An 18,447-nucleotide genomic window follows, 5' to 3' on the forward strand; every position below is an offset into this window, starting at 1 on the left:
GAAATATGAATTTTGTGATGTTCTTTAATTTTTATCAATATTTTTTTAACGAATTGAGGTTTTGTTAACTTTTTTGTTGAAATACATATTTTTTGTTCCAATTAATAAAATGACTTTTAATTTTTTATATAATCACCTATTATTGCCTGTATAATTTCATAATATTTAAAAACAAATATGTTGTACGATTTTGAGTGACACTCACTGTATGTAAGTTATTTGGGGGCTAGGGAAAGTTTATTTCAACATACCGACGGAAACGGCTATATCGACTTCGCTATCTAAAACGATCCAGAATATACATATATACTTTGTGGGGTCGCAAATGAAAAATATAGAAATTACAAACGGAATGACTAACTTATATAACCTTTCCACTTATAGGCAAGGGTATAATAATAATTTGTTGGAACAAGGATTAGTTTACTCCATGAAGATTGTTATCAAAATCAACAAGAGGTTGCAAAATCAATGGGAGCTAATCCAGCATTTTGCAAGCAGCCTGCTGCTGATCCATTCAAAAACAGGGAAATTTAGTACCATACTAATTGAAGCGCAGAGATCTTGAATAACGATTTTGAATGTCCGAAATGAACTACATAAAAGAAAATGATTTTTCCACCAAATCATTACTTGTGTCAGAGATCGTACGTGAAGCCCGGACAATAAACCGAATCGACACCAAAGTCAAATATCTATGCGGTAAGGTAATGAATGATCTGTATTTGGTGGGAGTAAAAGGGTCCTATCTATTATGAGCTGTTGAAATCATCACATGGAACCTGTACCGAACGCACACATCATGCAATACCTGTTAGAATGTATTTAGAAAGAAGTTGTTGAGAAGTTTTGCATCACCCGCTTTATAGTCCAGACCTTGCCCCATCCGACTACTATTTGTTACGATCGATGCACAACGCTCTCTCTGGGAGAGAGCTTCACCTTAGAACAGAGTATCCGAAATTGGCTTGATTCGTTCTTGGCCTCAAAAAATTTGCTAATTTTTTCAAGTTGCCCTAAATTTGATATTTGCAGTAAAATTTGCGTTTTATAGTAACTTTTCCCCAAATTTGATATTTATACAGCCCAACTATGAATAAAAATTCCCCGGGAGTTGTTTCCTTTTCTTATTTTTAACATTAAATTTGAATAGGAAAATGTTTATAGTATATGCTCCCCAAATTAGTTATTTAAAGTCAAGTTTCTAAAACTAAGCTATTTAAACAAAAGTTTCCCGACATAGTAAATTTACTATGTATAGTATAGTAAATTTATTATGTATAGTAAATTTACTATACATTTTACTATACTATGTATAGTAAATTTACTATGTATAGTAGATTTACTATGTATAGTAAATTTACTATGTATAGTAAATCTAATATATGTACATAGTAAATTTACTATGCATAGTAAATCAACTATGCATAGTAAATCTACTATGCATAGTAAATCTACTATGTATATTAGATTTACTATACATAGTAAATTTACTATACATAGTAAATCTACTATTTTAAATTTACTATGTATAGTAGATTTACTATGTATAGTAGATTTACTATGTATAGTAAATTTACTATGCATATTATGTATAGTAAATAGTAAATATACTATGTATAGTAAATATACTATACTATACATAGTAAATTTACTATACATAGTAAATTTACTATGTATAGTATGTATAGTAAATTTACTATAAATAGTAAATTTACTATGTAAATTGTACTTAAAATTGTGAATTTTTCACAAACAATTTCGACTACTACCAAATTACTTTGCATGGTAAATTTACTTTGCATGGTAAATCCATAGTAAATTTACTATGTATATTAAAGTGTATGGTAAATTTACAATGTGTAGTAAATCTGTGGCAAATTTACTATTTACTGGTAAATTTACTAAATTTACCATACAATAGTAAATTTACCATACATTCGGTAGTAGTCGAAATTTTTAGTGAAAAATTCACAATTTTAAGTAAATTTTGCTGTGTTTGTTATACTATAAGAATTGTTGATTGTTTGTTTAACTACACAGTTGAGTTTGTGTGTGTGTTTGAGTATCCTTCTGAGCCAAAGATTTCGAAGAATGTATGACCTTATGTTGGAGTTAAATAAAAGTTCTAGCAATCAAGTTTTTTGTGATAGTTCTTTTTTGGGGAAATTGTGGTTTTTACAACAGGGACTGACTATGAGTATGTTGGTTGCGGAATGTATTGCAATATTTTTTATTAAAGAGTATCAAATATTGCGTAATTTATTTGATTAAATCAATCAATTTGTATTTTTTTTTAGAAAATCTTTATAAATTGAATTTTAAACCTATTGCGGTTAAGAATAGACAATTGAATTCAAATCTTTAAAATAATTTAAATATTGTTGTTATAATCAACTAATTTTATAAATCGTTTATTCCACAAATCTTCGCTTTGCATAATTTCTTTAATTAAAACTACTTGTTTTGTTACTCATACTACTTTAAATCATGTTTTTTGCCTTAAAATTAAATTATAAATTTATTAAAGTGAAAAGAACTTCCTGCTCCTCCCTCTCTTTAAATGAAATGCTTCTCTGTAGTTATGAAACCACTTAAACATCCTTCCTAAATACATTTATGTCTCTTATTGTTTACATATTTAACGACTTCTGTGCCAGCTGGTCGTCATATTTTAGGCATTTGCTTAAACAGACAAATTAATGTTGGTTTAGCCCAGTACTTTCAAATTGTACATGCACTCTCACACAACATAAACCAAAAACAGCAAATTACACTGTTGCTCTTTATTCTCTAACGGCTTATAATGAGGAGGTTTTTAGCCTGTCTGTCTGTGCAACAGCAATTTCCTAGACTCTGACCAAACCAACCGACCAACCACTAACTATATTTTATAATCAGTTGACTTGAGAGCATCTGAGAGCCTCTCCCATCTTGTGTAGTTAAGTGCAATTTATATTGATTACAGGATCATAAAATCTAAATGTTTATGTATTTGTATAACACAAGCTAAAATACACACAGACACACAGATTTAGAAGGAAGAGGCGAATATTTGTACATAAAATGGAAAGTGTAAATAATTCAGTTCAATTTAGAGTGGAGTAGAAAAGGACTACGGCAATGATGGTGGTCTTTGTGAATTGTATGGAATATTTTATTTATAGTTAAACAACAAATACTAAAACTAGAAATGTAATAAAAACATGATTACATATCAGTCTAGTAAATCAAAAAGATTTTATGATGAAAAAAAAAATTCCATTCAATAGAATTGAATTAAATGGCTGCTTAAGGCGAAACTTTAACACAAAAAGGAGTATAATATAGTAGAAAAAATTAAATTTATATGTGCTTAACAACTATTATCTTGTTGTTGATGTTTTTATATTAGATTATGTAAAGCCTGAGGACTTAGAAAATGTTCTTAAATTTGGGTTATATAAGTGTAAAAAGCTTTTTTATTTTTACTGTACTTGACTGATATTTTAGGTTAGATTATGAGACAATTTTGGGCATTTTTAATTATACTGTATGTAATTTATTGAGCAATGGAAATATAACCATATAAGTGACAAAAGACCAAAAAAAAGAGACCCGTATTTCCCAGTTTTGCCCAAGGTCATGCACTTTTTTTATGGGCCCCCAAAGATTTGGGTCATCGCATCCCATAGGCCAAAAATAAAAAAACAAAGTGAAGAGTTTGTCACCAAATGTGTCATCACTATTTCTTATAAAAACAAGGTTTTAATATTTATAGTTATTTTTGTTTTATTCCAACTATACTCTTTAAGAATAGCTTCAAAAGTAAGAGCATGTTGACAGTTGGTTTTTGCAGAGTGAAAAAGTGGAAAATTAAGCGCAACTTTAAATTAATTAAAACCATATAAAAAAATGTTTTTCTGAAAAAAATCAAAATGAATATTGAATTGGAAGGTATTAACTTAATTTTAATATAATTACAATGTGGTTAGCTTCTTGTGTATTTTTTATAAAATTAATATTTGCCCAGTGTAATTTTTAGTGTTCGTTCGTCCATATATTTCAATTTCAACTAGAGTTTTAGTTGTGTTTCCCCCTGAAGTCTCCAATGGGATTTTTTCTGGTTTATTAGTTAATATTCCAAGATTCTAAAATTGGAAATCTCAGCTGCATCCTTTTGCATCTCTTTGATTTATCTCCCATACACCAAAGCGGCCTCGTAGTTTTTGATTTCCAACTTTGAATTTTTGTGAGGTGTTTTGTTAGTTTATGTCGCGTTGCTTTGTTATTGTTATGCATGTAAAGAATTGTGTTTGTTTTTTTTTCCACTTTTAATATTTTTACTTTATGAATTTGGTCCTTATTATAAATTGTTTTTGCAATAGTCACATCTTATAATTGCAAACTTTCGCGCTCACATATTTTTGATATTTGGTCCTTAGAATGCTGAAAAAGCTCGAAAAGTGAAGGATGTCGTGAAAAACTATATTAAAAGTGAGGGCTACACATTTAAAGAAAGTCATTTAGAAACACGCTTAAATTATAATTGAAAAAAAAATTCAAAATTTTGGCAAAATTGCAATCTTATAAAAACAAATGTTCAAAATACATATTCTGATTGGCTTGCCTAAAAGGAGTCGATTTTATTAAACTCACATGAGCGAGCGGACCACGCTCAGATTTAGTCTGCAATTTTTTTAGTAAGAATTCTTATTGATTTTTAATTTTTTTATCAATTTTAAAAAGTTTATAGTTTCACATATATGGGGAGTGGGTGTGGCAGTTGTCCAATTATGCCCATTTTTGAAAAAAATGTGTGTAATATCCTTATTATATATTGTACCAAAAAATATAAATGTACTATTATTTATTACCGAGATATGGAATTTTGATTAACTAGAATTTGATAACCTCGCACTGCGCGTTGGGGTGAATTTGGATGCTAAGGTATGGTAGGGGGAGGGTATGAGTCATCAACCACTCCCATTTTATCATTAAATAGTTCTGACATATTTATAAAGCCGTGACCGAAATTACAAGTTGATACCTACACTGGAAGTATTTTTGGCCGCCGACTCCATACAGCACCGACCACTGTGCATCGGTGTCATTTTTGCAATAAAGTGATCATTTTCACAGACTCATATCTTGTAAACAGTTCGGAATTTTGATTTACTCTCTGAGGCATAGTTGTAGCCCTTGTCATAGAGAACACAAATTGTGAACATATAAAAGCAAAAAAACTTCATCTTCAAGATCAAAACCGCAAAAAGCTTTATATTCGAAGCTGCCTAAAAGTATGCTTTAGTTTATAATAATTTAATAGTTTATGGTGCAAAACACTTAATTCTTTTAGTTTTTTCTTACTAACTTATATTGAACTACCTAAACGGTGTTAAGAATCATTCCTAGGATGCTCATATGTAATAGAAAGGTGTTTATTGAGGTCTTAGGTACATTTTCGTAGTTGATTGTTTCCTTGAATTTTGAACGGTTTGCTAACTATGAACTTGAACAAGGGAAAACAGGTAAAAAAAATCGAACTATAAATAGCAAATTTAGGGAAAATTTACTAAAAATAGCAAATTAGGGAAAAATTTACTAAAAATAACAAATTTAGGGAAAATTTACTAAAACTAGATAATTTACTAAAAATAGCAAATTAGGGAAAATTTTTTAAAAATAGCAAATTTAGGGAAAATTTACTAAAATTAGCAAATTAGGGAAAATTTACTAAAAATAGCAAATTTAGGGAAAATTTACTAAAAATAGCAAATTTAGGGAAAATTGATAATTTAGAAAAAATTTGCTAAAAATAGCAAATTAGGGAAAATTTTTTAAAAATAGCAAATTTGGGAAAATTTACTAAAAATAGCAAATTTAGGGATAATTTTTTAAAAATAGCTAATTTAGGGAAAATTTACTAAAAATAGCTATTAGGGAAAAATTTTTAAAAATAGCAAATTAGGAAAATTTACTAAAAATAGCAAATTTAGGAAAAATCTACTAAAAATAGCAAATTTAGGAAAAATTTACTAAATTAGGAAAATTTACTAAATTAGGAAAATTTACTAAATATAGCCAATTTGCTAAAAAGAGAGAATTTAAGGCAACTAGACTAATAATAGCAAATTTAGGGCAACTTCACAAAAAGTAACAAATTGTTGGAGACTTGGCAAAACAGAAAATTTGGTCAAAATATACTATAAATAGCAAATTTCGGGAAACTTGACTGTAAATAGGAAATTTAAAAAAATAACTATAAAAGCTAAATTTACAATAAATAAGAAATTTCCAGAAAATTTACTGTAAATAACATATATTTGTATAATTTGCTATAAATAGAAAATTCTCCAAAAATTTATTAAAAACTAAAAATTTTACTATCAGTTCACCATTCATTGCTAAACTTTTTCCAGCAACTTGTATGTAGCAAGTTTAATTCCCATTAGAGACTCACTAAATGATTCCAGCATATTATTTTTGTTATGAAATTATATAATCATAAATCCTAATTTGTCATACATATTTCTAAACAAATATAAAAACCATAATAAATTGTCTTATTTTCAAAAGTTTTACTAAATTTCTCTTCCCTTTTCTACTTTCAGCCAAACGACCACCTGTTGAAGAAACCGCCTCATTCCTGCAAAGTCTCTTGGCCTCACATGGTCCCAACTACTTGGAAAAACTATTCGGTAGCAAGGCTCGTGATGCTCTCTCACCCCTGGGTGGTGTGGAAAAGGTTGCCATTGCTTTAAGTGAATCTCAGACTATAGAGGACTTTGGAGCAGCACTACATTTAATGCGGTAAGTAGTTGTACACCCAAAGTTATACACATTAAATTTTCCTTACATAAAAAAAGAAAAAGGCAAACAAAACATATAGTGGTTGTAGAAACTAACATTTGGAAGAGATTTAAATTTTGGGTCAAATGTTAAAGTTTCATAAAAATTTAAAGATATTATCATGTTTGTGTTTAAGTCCCTTTATTGTATGTTTGTCCTTGTTTTAAGGGATGTTTTTTTTAAAAAACACAACTCTTGCCATTAGCTTCATTTTGTAGTTTAGTTATGCTGGTTAGTTGGCTGCTTGTTTTCTGGATCTTTGGGGGCCATATAAATATTTAATAAGCCCCAGAGACAAAAACTTTATAAACACAAAAAAAAATATATACTTGTATTTGTATACAATATTTATAGTGATATGAGTGTGTTTAGTTAAAGCTGCTTAAATGTTGTTAATATTTAAATTTCTTGTTTTTTTGGTTTTAATTTTTGTGGAAAAATGTAAATATATTTTTATTTTTTCACACTATGTTGGTTTTAGTGGTTTTGTAAAATAAATTCTACAAATGCTGTTTAATTGCATTTAAATTTTAATAAACTGTTGTTTGATAATGTTGTTGTTTAAATTAAACCACATAATTTATCATTAATTAAGTACTGTCTTTTTTTTAATATGAAGCCATTACATGGTTTTTGTTTTTTGCATGGAAGCTTAGGTGTTCAAGTACAGTATATTATGACAGGCTGAGGGAAAATGGTATGTATGTGGGAATTATATTTAATAACAATGTGTGTAATTTTTTGAGTCATGGAAATATAACCATATACGGATACCACTATGTGATAAAAGACCAAAAAAAAAAGACCCGTGTCTCCCAGTTTTACCCAAAGTCATATACTTTTTATGGGCCCTCAAAGATTTGTGGCCTCGGTGAAATTTTTGCAAAAAAGTGATAATTTTCACAGGCTCATGTCTTGCAAACAGTTCGGAAGTTTGATTTACTCTCTGAAGCAAAGTTGTAGCCCTTGTCATAAGGAACAAAAATTGTGAACATATAAAATCAAAAAAACTTCATCATCAAGATCAAAATCGCAAAAAAACTTAAAAAAATTAGATTTTTTTACCTTTTTTCCAATGTTCAGGTCCATAGGTAGCAAACCGTTCAAAATTCAAGGAAACAAACAACCACAAAAATGTAGTTAAGATCTCAATAAACAACATTCTAGAACATATTAACTTAATAGGAATGATTCTGAACACCGTTTAGGTAGGTTAATAAAAGTTAGTAGAAAAAACTAAATCAATTAAGTGTTTTGGGCCATAAACTATTCAATAATAGCATACTTTTAGGCAGCATTAAAAAAAATGTCTTTCTATATTTATTTCGAATTTTTTATACCCTGCACCTTCGTGAGAAGGGTATATAAGTTTGTCATTCCGTTTGTTATTTCCACAATATAATTTTCCGACCCTATAAAGTATATATATATTCTGGATCCTTATAGATAGCGGAGTCGATTAAGACATATCTCTCTGTTGTAAACTTTCCGAAGCCTCCAAATAACTTACACGATTCATACATTAATATCTCAGGAATTCTTCCGGCTCGGTTGCTATTTAAAATCGAGAAAATCGGTTCACAAATGGCTGAGATATAAGGAAAAAACCAGCACAACCTCGATTTTTGACCTCTATCTGGATTACTAAGTCATTAATTAGACAATATGGATATCTAATGATAGATATTTCAAAGGCCTTTGCAACGACTCACGGTGGCTCATATCTCAATTTCATCGGCCAAAAGTCCAACTTTTTGTTAACTCCGATTTAGGTAGACAAAAAATTAGATAAAAATTTTGTCAATGCTGTTAAAGTCAAATATTTTATGTCATTCTATAAAAAATGTGATTTTTGAAAATGTGATTAGAAGTAAATTATCATTACTCACAAACCATTATCGATAATTGGATGATTTTTTTGAGAACTGGTATGATTTGTCACTGTACCATTTACAGCTGCTGTGTTATCAAATTTTTTCACATGAATTATAATTTAGTCAAATTTGAATTTCAGTGGAATAAAAGTGCTTAGGGTCAAAAGTGGTTAAACAAATTTTACTACCAGGAGAAAGGCCAAAGTGTCCTCTTTAAGCCCATATATATTTGTTGACCTGTTTTGACCTGTTTGTTGAACACTTTTTTTATTTGAATGAAATTACTCCCAAATTTTTGTTCTATTTTTATTTTACCTGTTCATATGACTGGCGCAAAGTACAAGTCGCAATTTTGAAGATATTCCGATAAAATTTGGTACAGGCAAATCCCGGTATAATGAACGACATGTTGTCAGGCCCATCGTTAAATTGAAAAATTCGTTATATCGAGATGATTTTTTTTTTAATTTTGGACAACTTTTTCTATTTTGGAATTTAACTAAACCTATGTCGTTTTGATCCCTAGATTGGATGAGCGGTGTGACATTAGGAGGCAAGAATATCGTTCAAATTTGTATATCTTTAGTAGTTTTTACTAATTGTTCTTCTGGAGGATGGCTTGGTGTATTTTCCACGATTAATAAAGCCTTCATTGTAAGGGATTTCGATTCTGAAAATGATTCAACCTGTAGAACATTGAACTCGGACAAACATTAAAAAAAAAACAGATTTTGAAGATTCCACTTAATTTGTGTAAAGATAATTTAAAGAAAAAACTTAGTCACGATAAAATGTTTGTTTTTATTTTCTTCAAAATACATGTTGAGAATTTTGTTATTCCATATTTCATTCATTCATCTAAATTTTTAGTTTTTCGTTCAATGAAATTCTTCTACGGTTTTCCATGTTTAATTCACGTGAATTATAGCCTTTTTCAAAATATCGAATGAAAGATTTCATTCGCATTCTAAGCGGAAGAAATCTGATTTTGGATTCCTTAACTTCATGTTACTGTGAACGAATCAGTTTTCTTTTGCTTATAATGCGAACGAAATCTTTCATTCGATATTGTGAAAACAAGCAATTAAAACCACTATAGAAAAAAAGACAGCACCTATTATTAAAGAAAGTAACCATTGAAAACTATATAAGGTTGTCAATGTTAAAAATTTGGTGGTTTGTTTGATTTTTTTTTTGTTTCTTCTCATCATTCGTTATATCGAGCATACAATTTTGGAAACGTTCGTTATATAAGGTGGTCAATGTTACGAATTTGACCGTGCGTTAAATCGGATTTTCGTTAAAGTGAGATTCTTTATACCGAGATTTGCCTGTACATAAGTTTTTTTTGTCCGAGGACAAAGTCTACTGAAAGTGACTGAAATCGGTCCATTATTTCACCTTGTAAATGTACAAATGTTCTCCCGAAACTATGCTTTATCGATCGTAAATGGTTAATTTATATAGGTATTTACACAAATTTTGCTCTAAATAAGTTTTATATAAACTGTATTAACGTCACCTAATTTTATGATGATCGGCCCATAATTAGTCATAGCTCCCATATAAGACCCGCTTCCGAAAATCACTTTAACGAGCATAAATCTCTTAAAACTACAGGTAGAAACATAAAATTGAACACAAATAACTTCCATATAGACATAAATCACACGACCTAATTTCATGGAAATCGGTCAATAATTAGTCATAGCTCCCATATAAGAGCCACTTCCGAAAATCACTTTAACGAACATAAATCTCTTAAAAATGTTGGTATAAAAATAAAATTGAACACAAATAACTGCCATATAGACTTAAATCACACGACCTAATTTCAGGGCGATCGGTCCATAATTAGTCATAGCTCCCATATAATGCCCTCTTCCGAAAATCATTCACGAAAATAAATTATAGTGTAGGGTATTATATGGTCGACCTTGGCCGAACATACTTCCTTACTTGTTTTTATCTGCTGATAACTTTTTTAATAAGTATAGCTGATTTAAAAAACAAAAAAATTTGCATTTTCCTACATAAATTTAAAGTTCAACTTTAACCCTAAATTGCTCAACAACTGCTGAACCGATTTTAATGAAATTAAAACTGGAGAAAAATTCAAGAAGTTATCTATCTATCTCTATCGGTTCAAAAGTTACAGAGTTTTGGCCGATGAAAAACGATAATGAGCCACTGTGCGACGTATATAAGACCATTAGGGTGGCCCTTAATAAACGAAACTTGGATTTTGGCCATTCTCACCCCCCAGTTTGGTGAACATTAGTAAAAAAATCATCCTGAAAAAATTTTAGGTAAATTGGTTGGGGTTAAGACGTGCCGCAAGCCCTCTGAAGTTTTGAGATGCATTTACAAGGGGAAAAAATGCATTTTGTTCAGTTTTTGTAAAAATTTTGCCATTAAAAAATTTCTTTTGCAATTTAATTTAAAAGAATCGAAATGTGTACGTAATTGTCGTTCTAATGAGATATAAAAAACATAAATTGGTCAAAAAATTTTAAAGTTATTAAAAATTCGCCAGGCCATTAACGTGTCTCAGGCAACTAGAACAAGAAATGTAGGAACAAAATTAAAATATTTTGATAAATATTAAAATAAAAGCTAATTTTTACTTAAAATATGTCCATATTTACTTGTATATGAGTTTTTGCCTTCGTAGGATACCGTTAACCTATTCTTAGGTATGAACAAAAAAATTTAATTTTTTTAACGGCAGTTTCAAAACTCCATTTTAAAATTTTTAAAAATTTTGTTAAACAAATTTCAGAATTTTTTGATCATCTCATTGGGATTTATTAAGAATATAATAGGGAATAAAAATTTGAAAAAATTATGAAAATATCTCTTATAGTTTTTCCGTACCTGCGATTTAAATATTGAAATTTTCGAAAAAAACAATTATTTGGCAATTTTTTGGCGAATGAGCTCTATTTCCTTACTCTTATAAATTTTAAGCAAAACTTATACAGAATATTATAGTCCAAATTTTGTTTACCTAAACATATTTATAATTTGGTGAAGGGTATATAAGATTCGGCACAGCCGAATATAGCTCTCTTTCTTGTTTAAATTAAATGTTGCCAAAAATTACCTATTTATAGTAAACTTTCCTAAGAAGTTGCTATTTATATTAAATTTTACCAAAAAGTTACAATTTATAGTAAATTTTAACAATAAATATTTATTAATTTTAAATTTTTTCCATAAAGTTGTTATTTATAAGAAATTTTCCAAAGAGAGTGGCTACCTATAGTAAACTTTCCTATAAAGTTGCTATTTATAGTAATTTTTCCCAAAAAGTTGCTATTCATAAGAAATTTTCCGAATATAGTTGCTATTTATAGTAAACTTTCCAAGAAGTTGCTATTTATAGTAAATTATGCAAAGAAATTTGCTATTTATATTAAAACTTCCTAAAATGCTGCTATTTATAGTAAGTTTTCCAAAAAAAATTGCTATTTATAGTAAATTTTTCTAAAAAGTTGATATTCTTAGTAATTTTTCGAAAGAAAGTGATAATTTATAAGAAATTTTATATTAAATTAAATATTTATAGTAAATTTTCCCAAAAAATTGCTATTTATAGTAACATTTCCAAAAAATATTTATATTTTAATAAACTTTCCCAAAGAATTTATATTTATAAGAAATTTTTCTAAATAGTTGCTATTTATAATGAAATTCCTCAAAAAGTTATTGTAAATTTTCCCAAAAAGTTGCCAAAAATTTTCTGTTTATAGCTAACTTTCCAAAAGTTTGCCACTCCCAAAATTTTATATTTGTTAACTATATATTTCCAAAATTAGCTATTTATTGGGAAGTTTTCCAAAATTTGCTATTTATAGTTAACATTCATTAAAATTTCTATTTGTAAACAACTTTCTTGCAATGTAATATTTATAGCTGTATTTGCCAGTTTCACTTTCCTAAAATTAGCTATTTGTAGTAAAATGTCTCTATTATTTTCCCATGGGGTTTAAATTTAATTGCTGTAATTTAAAATTCTGCTCATATTTTTACCGCATACGAGTGGTTGTTTGAATTTGTAATTAATATTTAATATCCTAAAACATTTTCTAGTCTCGTTTCTGGCTTGAGGTCAATTTTAACTTGCAATTTCTATTAAATTAATGCAGGACAACGACTAAATAACTGGGCAAGATAATTGCAAACATTGTCAGAAAAAAAACAGCAATGACTACAACAATAAAATAAATATGTAGTAGGTTTTTGCTTTAAGGATAAATGAATGAATGACTAAAAGCAAATAAACAAATACTAAAGCCTCATAAAAGCAATTAAATAAAGTTCAAGGTATATTACACATATTACATGTAAGGAAAGCAACAAGGACTCAATAAAAAACCAATAAATTTGTTAGCAAACATATTGGTAAATAAGAGTTTGACACCAAATGGTACTAAAATCAAGCATTTGTCCCTTAAATAAATTAAAAGGTGTTGACATTATTTTCTAAAGCATACTTTAGGGGTTTTATTGAAATAACTAATATTTATTTGTTTATTTTCTTTTCTTTAATTTACAGCTCCGATTTGGAACATTTACGTTCGGTATTCATGGCGGTGGAGAACGGTGATTTGGGCATGTTGAAATCGTTGGGCATCAAAGACTCCGAACTGGGCGATGTGAAGTTCTTTTTGGAGAAATTAGTCAATACCGGTTTCTTAGATTGAGTAGCGCCAGATCCGGCTTCTGGATTTTATTATGCACATTCTCTGCCCATCAATCCCAGTTTCTATTCATATTTAGGCACTCCCTACGAAAACTACTACTAAACGGAGTGAATAAATATGAATGGCAACACAAAACCTTCAAACATTAACCCAACATTAGCAATATTATGAAGAAAATTATGATTTTTTTTGTTTTTGTTTTTTTTTAACTATCTGCTCCTTTTTTATAGAAAATATCATAAAAATTGAAAAAAAAATGTTATAAAAAAAACGAAACATTTTCTGCCGCTCTCTAAAGCTTCTAAATTTTATGTTTTCTTTAACTATCTTTCACAAATAAAAATTCTATTCTCTATTAAGTTGTCTTTCATTAAAATTCTTTTCATACAACAATTTAGTTCAATTTCGTAAATATCAACCAAAAATAATAATGAAAATCAATGTGTAAATTTTATTAAAATGCGGAAGCAGGATCGGCTAGAACAATGAAAAAAATGTTTTACAAAAAAAAAAAAATATTAAAAAAAAACAAAAAAATAACTAAATTTTAAGCACTTTCCTTAACTAAGTGGTTTTTTAAGTACGTTTCTTTATTTTTAGCAGACTTTTTTTTGAAAAACAAACCTAAAGATAAATTTAAAACAGAAAGGTTTTCTATAAATGTGTTTCTTTAATGAAAAAATAAAACAAATTGTATCTCACACTATGCTATCAGTACTAAACCTTCCAAATTATACAAAAGATATAAAAGGAAATGTGGAAAATATGATACAAAAATGAAAAAATAAAAAATATAAAACGTAGTATTAGAAAATCCCCCTTAAAGCCCTGCAGCTAAAAATTTAAATAAATATAAATAAAAATTATTATAAAAGATATTATTTTTTAGTTTTACAAAAAGAGGAAATAAGTTTTACACACACTCCCTTTTTAAGAGAAATAAATATAACATCAAATCTTAAAATAAAAAGAGAGAGGAATAGCATGCCGTATCTATGATAATTGTTAAAATAAAAAAACAAAATGAAAATATTATAAACAATTAGAAATGTAACAGAAAAATAAAATATTTCAAAAATATTTCAACTGAAAAAATATTCAAAAACCAAAAGCTAGTTTTAAAAGCGTTATATCACTATTAAAAAAAAATTAAATATTTTAAAAGTTTTGGAATATTTTTAAAATTTCAAAATTAGAAATTTTGAAAAAATTTAAAAAAAAAATTTTTAAAGAATTTTCAAAATTTAAAATTTTGAAAAAATTTCATATTTTAAATTTCACTAATTTCAAAGGTGCTTTTTGTTAAAAGTTCCTTTTTGATACTCATGAATGGTTAAATGAGAAAAAATTATATATAAAAAAAATATCCAAAAAACACTAAATAACGTATTAAACTATTTAACTTATATATAAAAAATAAAAACAATTTTTTTGATTAAATATAGAACTTAAGTACTGGCAAATATTTGTTGCCACAAATGATAAAATATTATAAAAAAAAGCATTAAAAAACTAATTAAGTGTTAAAAGCAAGAAATATTTACTTAGAAATACAACAAACGAACAAACAAAACTAAAATCACTTACATATCAAATTTATTACAACAAATAAACAATTTTTTTTAAATATAAAATTTTTTTTGAAAAGTATTTTAAATGTTGTTGAAAAAAAAAATTTATTAAAAGAACTAAAACAAAAAAAAAAAAAAATTAAAACGAAAAAATCTCTGCATGAAAGTATAAAATGGATTTATTATATATGAAAAAAATAAACACAAACAGGTTTCCTGGCAAATCCATGGAACTCTAAAACTTATATTTTATGAAATATTTGTTTAGATATTTTTTTTGAAATATTATTTTTTATTTAAAACTTGAAAGAGTAATAAAAGCTGACCCTTACTAAGAAATATGAAAGCTTAAACAATAACCAAAGGCTTTGTTTACAAAAAATTGTAATTGAAAATTTCATAAATAAAAATTCAAAAACTTGCTTTTTATAGTAAATTTTTCATATAACTTTTTTTATATTTTTTTTTAAAGAAATTTTAAATTTGCTATTTGTAGTACATTTTGAGAATAATAAAGTTTGCTATTTATAGTAAATTTTCCAAATATTTGCTATTTACAGTACATTTTGAGCAATATGCTATTTATAGTAAATTTTTTAGAAAATTGCTATTTATGTTATTTTTTTTTTGAGAAATTTGATATTTATAGTAAATTTTCAGAAATCTGCTATTTATAGTAAATTTTTGAGAAATTTGCTATTTATAGTAAGTTTTTAATAAATTTGCTATTTATAGTGAATTTTCAGAATCTGCTATTTATAGTATATTTTTGAAAAATATGCTATTTATAGTAAATTATTGAGAAATTTGCTATTTTTAGTAAATTTCCAGAAATCTGATATTTATAGTAAATTTTTGATAAATTTGCTATTTATAGTAAATTTTTGAGAAATTTGCTGTTTTTAGTACATTTTCAGAAATCTGCTATTTATAGTAAATTTTTGAGAAATTTGCTATTTATAGTAAGTTTTTGAGAAATTTGCTATTTATAGTGAATTTTCAGATCTCTGCTATTTATAGTAAATTTTTGAGAAATTTGCTATTTATAGTAAGTTTTTGAGAAATTTTCTATTTATAGAAAATGTTTGAGAAATTAGCTATTTTTAGTAAATTTTCAGAAATCTGATATTTACAGTAAATTTTTGAAAATTTTTGAGAAATTAGCTATTTTTAGTAAATTTTCAGAAATCTTTTGATAAATTTTCTATTTATAGTAAGTTTTTGAGAAATTTGCTATTTATAGTGAATTTTCAGAAATCTGCTATTTATAGTAAATTTTTGAGAAATTTGCTATTTATAGTAAGTTTTTGAGAAATTTGCTATTTATAGTAAATTTTCAGAAATCTGATATTTACAGTAAATTTTTGATAAATTTGTTATTTATAGTAAATTTTTGATAAATTTGCTATTTTTAGTAAATTTTCAGAAATCTGATATTTAAGTAAATTTTTGATAAATTTGTTATTTATAGTAAATTTTTGAAAAATTTGCTATTATAGTGAATTTTCAGAAATCTGATATTTATAGTAATTTTTTGATAAATTTGTTATTTATAGTAAATTTTTGAAAAATTTGCTATTTATAGTGAATTTTCAGAAATCTGCTATTTATAGTGAATTTTTGATAAATTTTCTATTTATAGTAAGTTTTTGAGAAATTTGCTATTTATAGTGAATTTTCAGAAATCTGCTATTTATAGTAAATTTTTGAGAAATTTGCTATTTATAGTAAGTTTTTGAGAAATTTGCTATTTATAGTGAATTTTCAGAAATCTGATATTTACAGTAAATTTTTGATAAATTTGTTATTTATAGTAAATTTTTGATAAATTTGCTATTTTTAGTAAATTTTCAGAAATCTGATATTTAAGTAAATTTTTGATAAATTTGTTATTTATAGAAAATTTTTGAGAAATTAGCTATTTTTAGTAAATTTTCAGAAATCTGATATTTACAGTAAATTTTTGATAAATTTGTTATTTATAGTAAATATTTGAGAAATTTGCTATTTTTAGTAAATTTTCAGAAATCTGATATTTAAGTAAATTTTTGATAAATTTGTTATTTATAGTAAATTTTTGAGAAATTTGCTATTTATAGTGAATTTTCAGAAATCTGCTATTTATAGTAAATTTTTGATAAATTTGCTATTTATAGTAAGTTTTTGAGAAATTTGCTATTTATAGTGAATTTTCAGAAATCTGCTATTTATAGTGAATTTTTGATAAATTTGCTATTTATAGTAAGTTTTTGAGAAATTTGCTATTTATAGTGAATTTTCAGATATCTGATATTTACAGTAAATTTTTGATAAATTTTCTATTTATAGTAAGTTTTTGAGAAATTTGCTATTTATAGTGAATTTTCAGAAATCTGCTATTTATAGTAAATTTTTGAGAAATTTGCTATTTATAGTAAGTTTTTGAGAAATTTGCTATTTATAGTGAATTTTCAGAAATCTGCTATTTACAGTAAATTGTTGATAAATTTGTTATTTATAGTAAATTTTTGAAAAATCTGCTATTATAGTGAATTTTCAGAAATCTGATATTTATAGAAATTTTTTTATAAATTAGCTATTTATAGTAAGTTTTTGAGAAATTTGCTATTTATAGTGAATTTTCAGAAATCTGCTATTTATAGTGAATTTTTGATAAATTTTCTATTTATAGTAAGTTTTTGAGAAATTTGCTATTTATAGTGAATTTTCAGAAATCTGCTATTTATAGTAAATTTTTGAGAAATTTGCTATTTATAGTAAGTTTTTGAGAAATTTGCTATTTATAGTGAATTTTCAGAAATCTGCTATTTATAGTAAGTTTTTGAGAAATTTGCTATTTATAGTGAATTTTCAGAAATCTGCTATTTATAGTAAATTTTTGATAAATTTGCTATTTATAGTGAATTTTCAGAAATCTGCTATTTATAGGGAATTTTTGATAAATTTTCTATTTATAGTAAATTTTTGATAAATTTGCTATTTATAGTGAATTTTCAGAAATCTGCTATTTATAGGGAATTTTTGATAAATTTTCTATTTATAGTAAGTTTTTGAGAAATTTGCTATTTATAGTGAATTTTCAGAAATCTGCTATTTATAGTAAATTTTTGTTAAATTTGCTATTTATAGTGAATTTTCAGAAATCTGCTATTTATAGTGAATTTTTGATAAATTTTCTATTTATAGTAAGTTTTTGAGAAATTTGCTATTTATAGTGAATTTTCAGAAATCTGCTATTTATAGTAAATTTTTGAGAAATTTGCTATTTATAGTAAGTTTTAGAGAAATTTGCTATTTATAGTGAATTTTCAGAAATCTGATATTTAAGTAAATTTTTGATAAATTTGTTATTTATAGAAAATTTTTGAGAAATTAGCTATTTTTAGTAAATTTTCAGAAATCTGATATTTACAGTAAATTTTTGATAAATTTGTTATTTATAGTAAATTTTATAGAAATTTG

General features: G+C 26.2%; 1 protein-coding gene across 1 annotated transcript in view; it reads left to right on the forward strand.

The window, feature by feature from the left end:
• LOC135963912 (IDLSRF-like peptide) overlaps positions 1–13,598 on the forward strand; it is a 105,159-nt gene extending 91,561 nt beyond the window's left edge. The window contains exons 3-4 of the mRNA XM_065515919.1: positions 6,594–6,792; positions 13,267–13,598. Coding sequence (XP_065371991.1) covers positions 6,594–6,792; positions 13,267–13,414 — 347 coding nt within the window. The 3' untranslated portion in view covers positions 13,415–13,598. The remainder of the gene's footprint in view (positions 1–6,593; positions 6,793–13,266) is intronic.
• Positions 13,599–18,447: the final 4,849 nt, after the last annotated feature.

The sequence above is a fragment of the Calliphora vicina genome, chromosome 1 (assembly GCF_958450345.1).
Source record: "Calliphora vicina chromosome 1, idCalVici1.1, whole genome shotgun sequence".
NCBI classification, from domain to species: Eukaryota; Metazoa; Arthropoda; class Insecta; order Diptera; family Calliphoridae; genus Calliphora; species Calliphora vicina.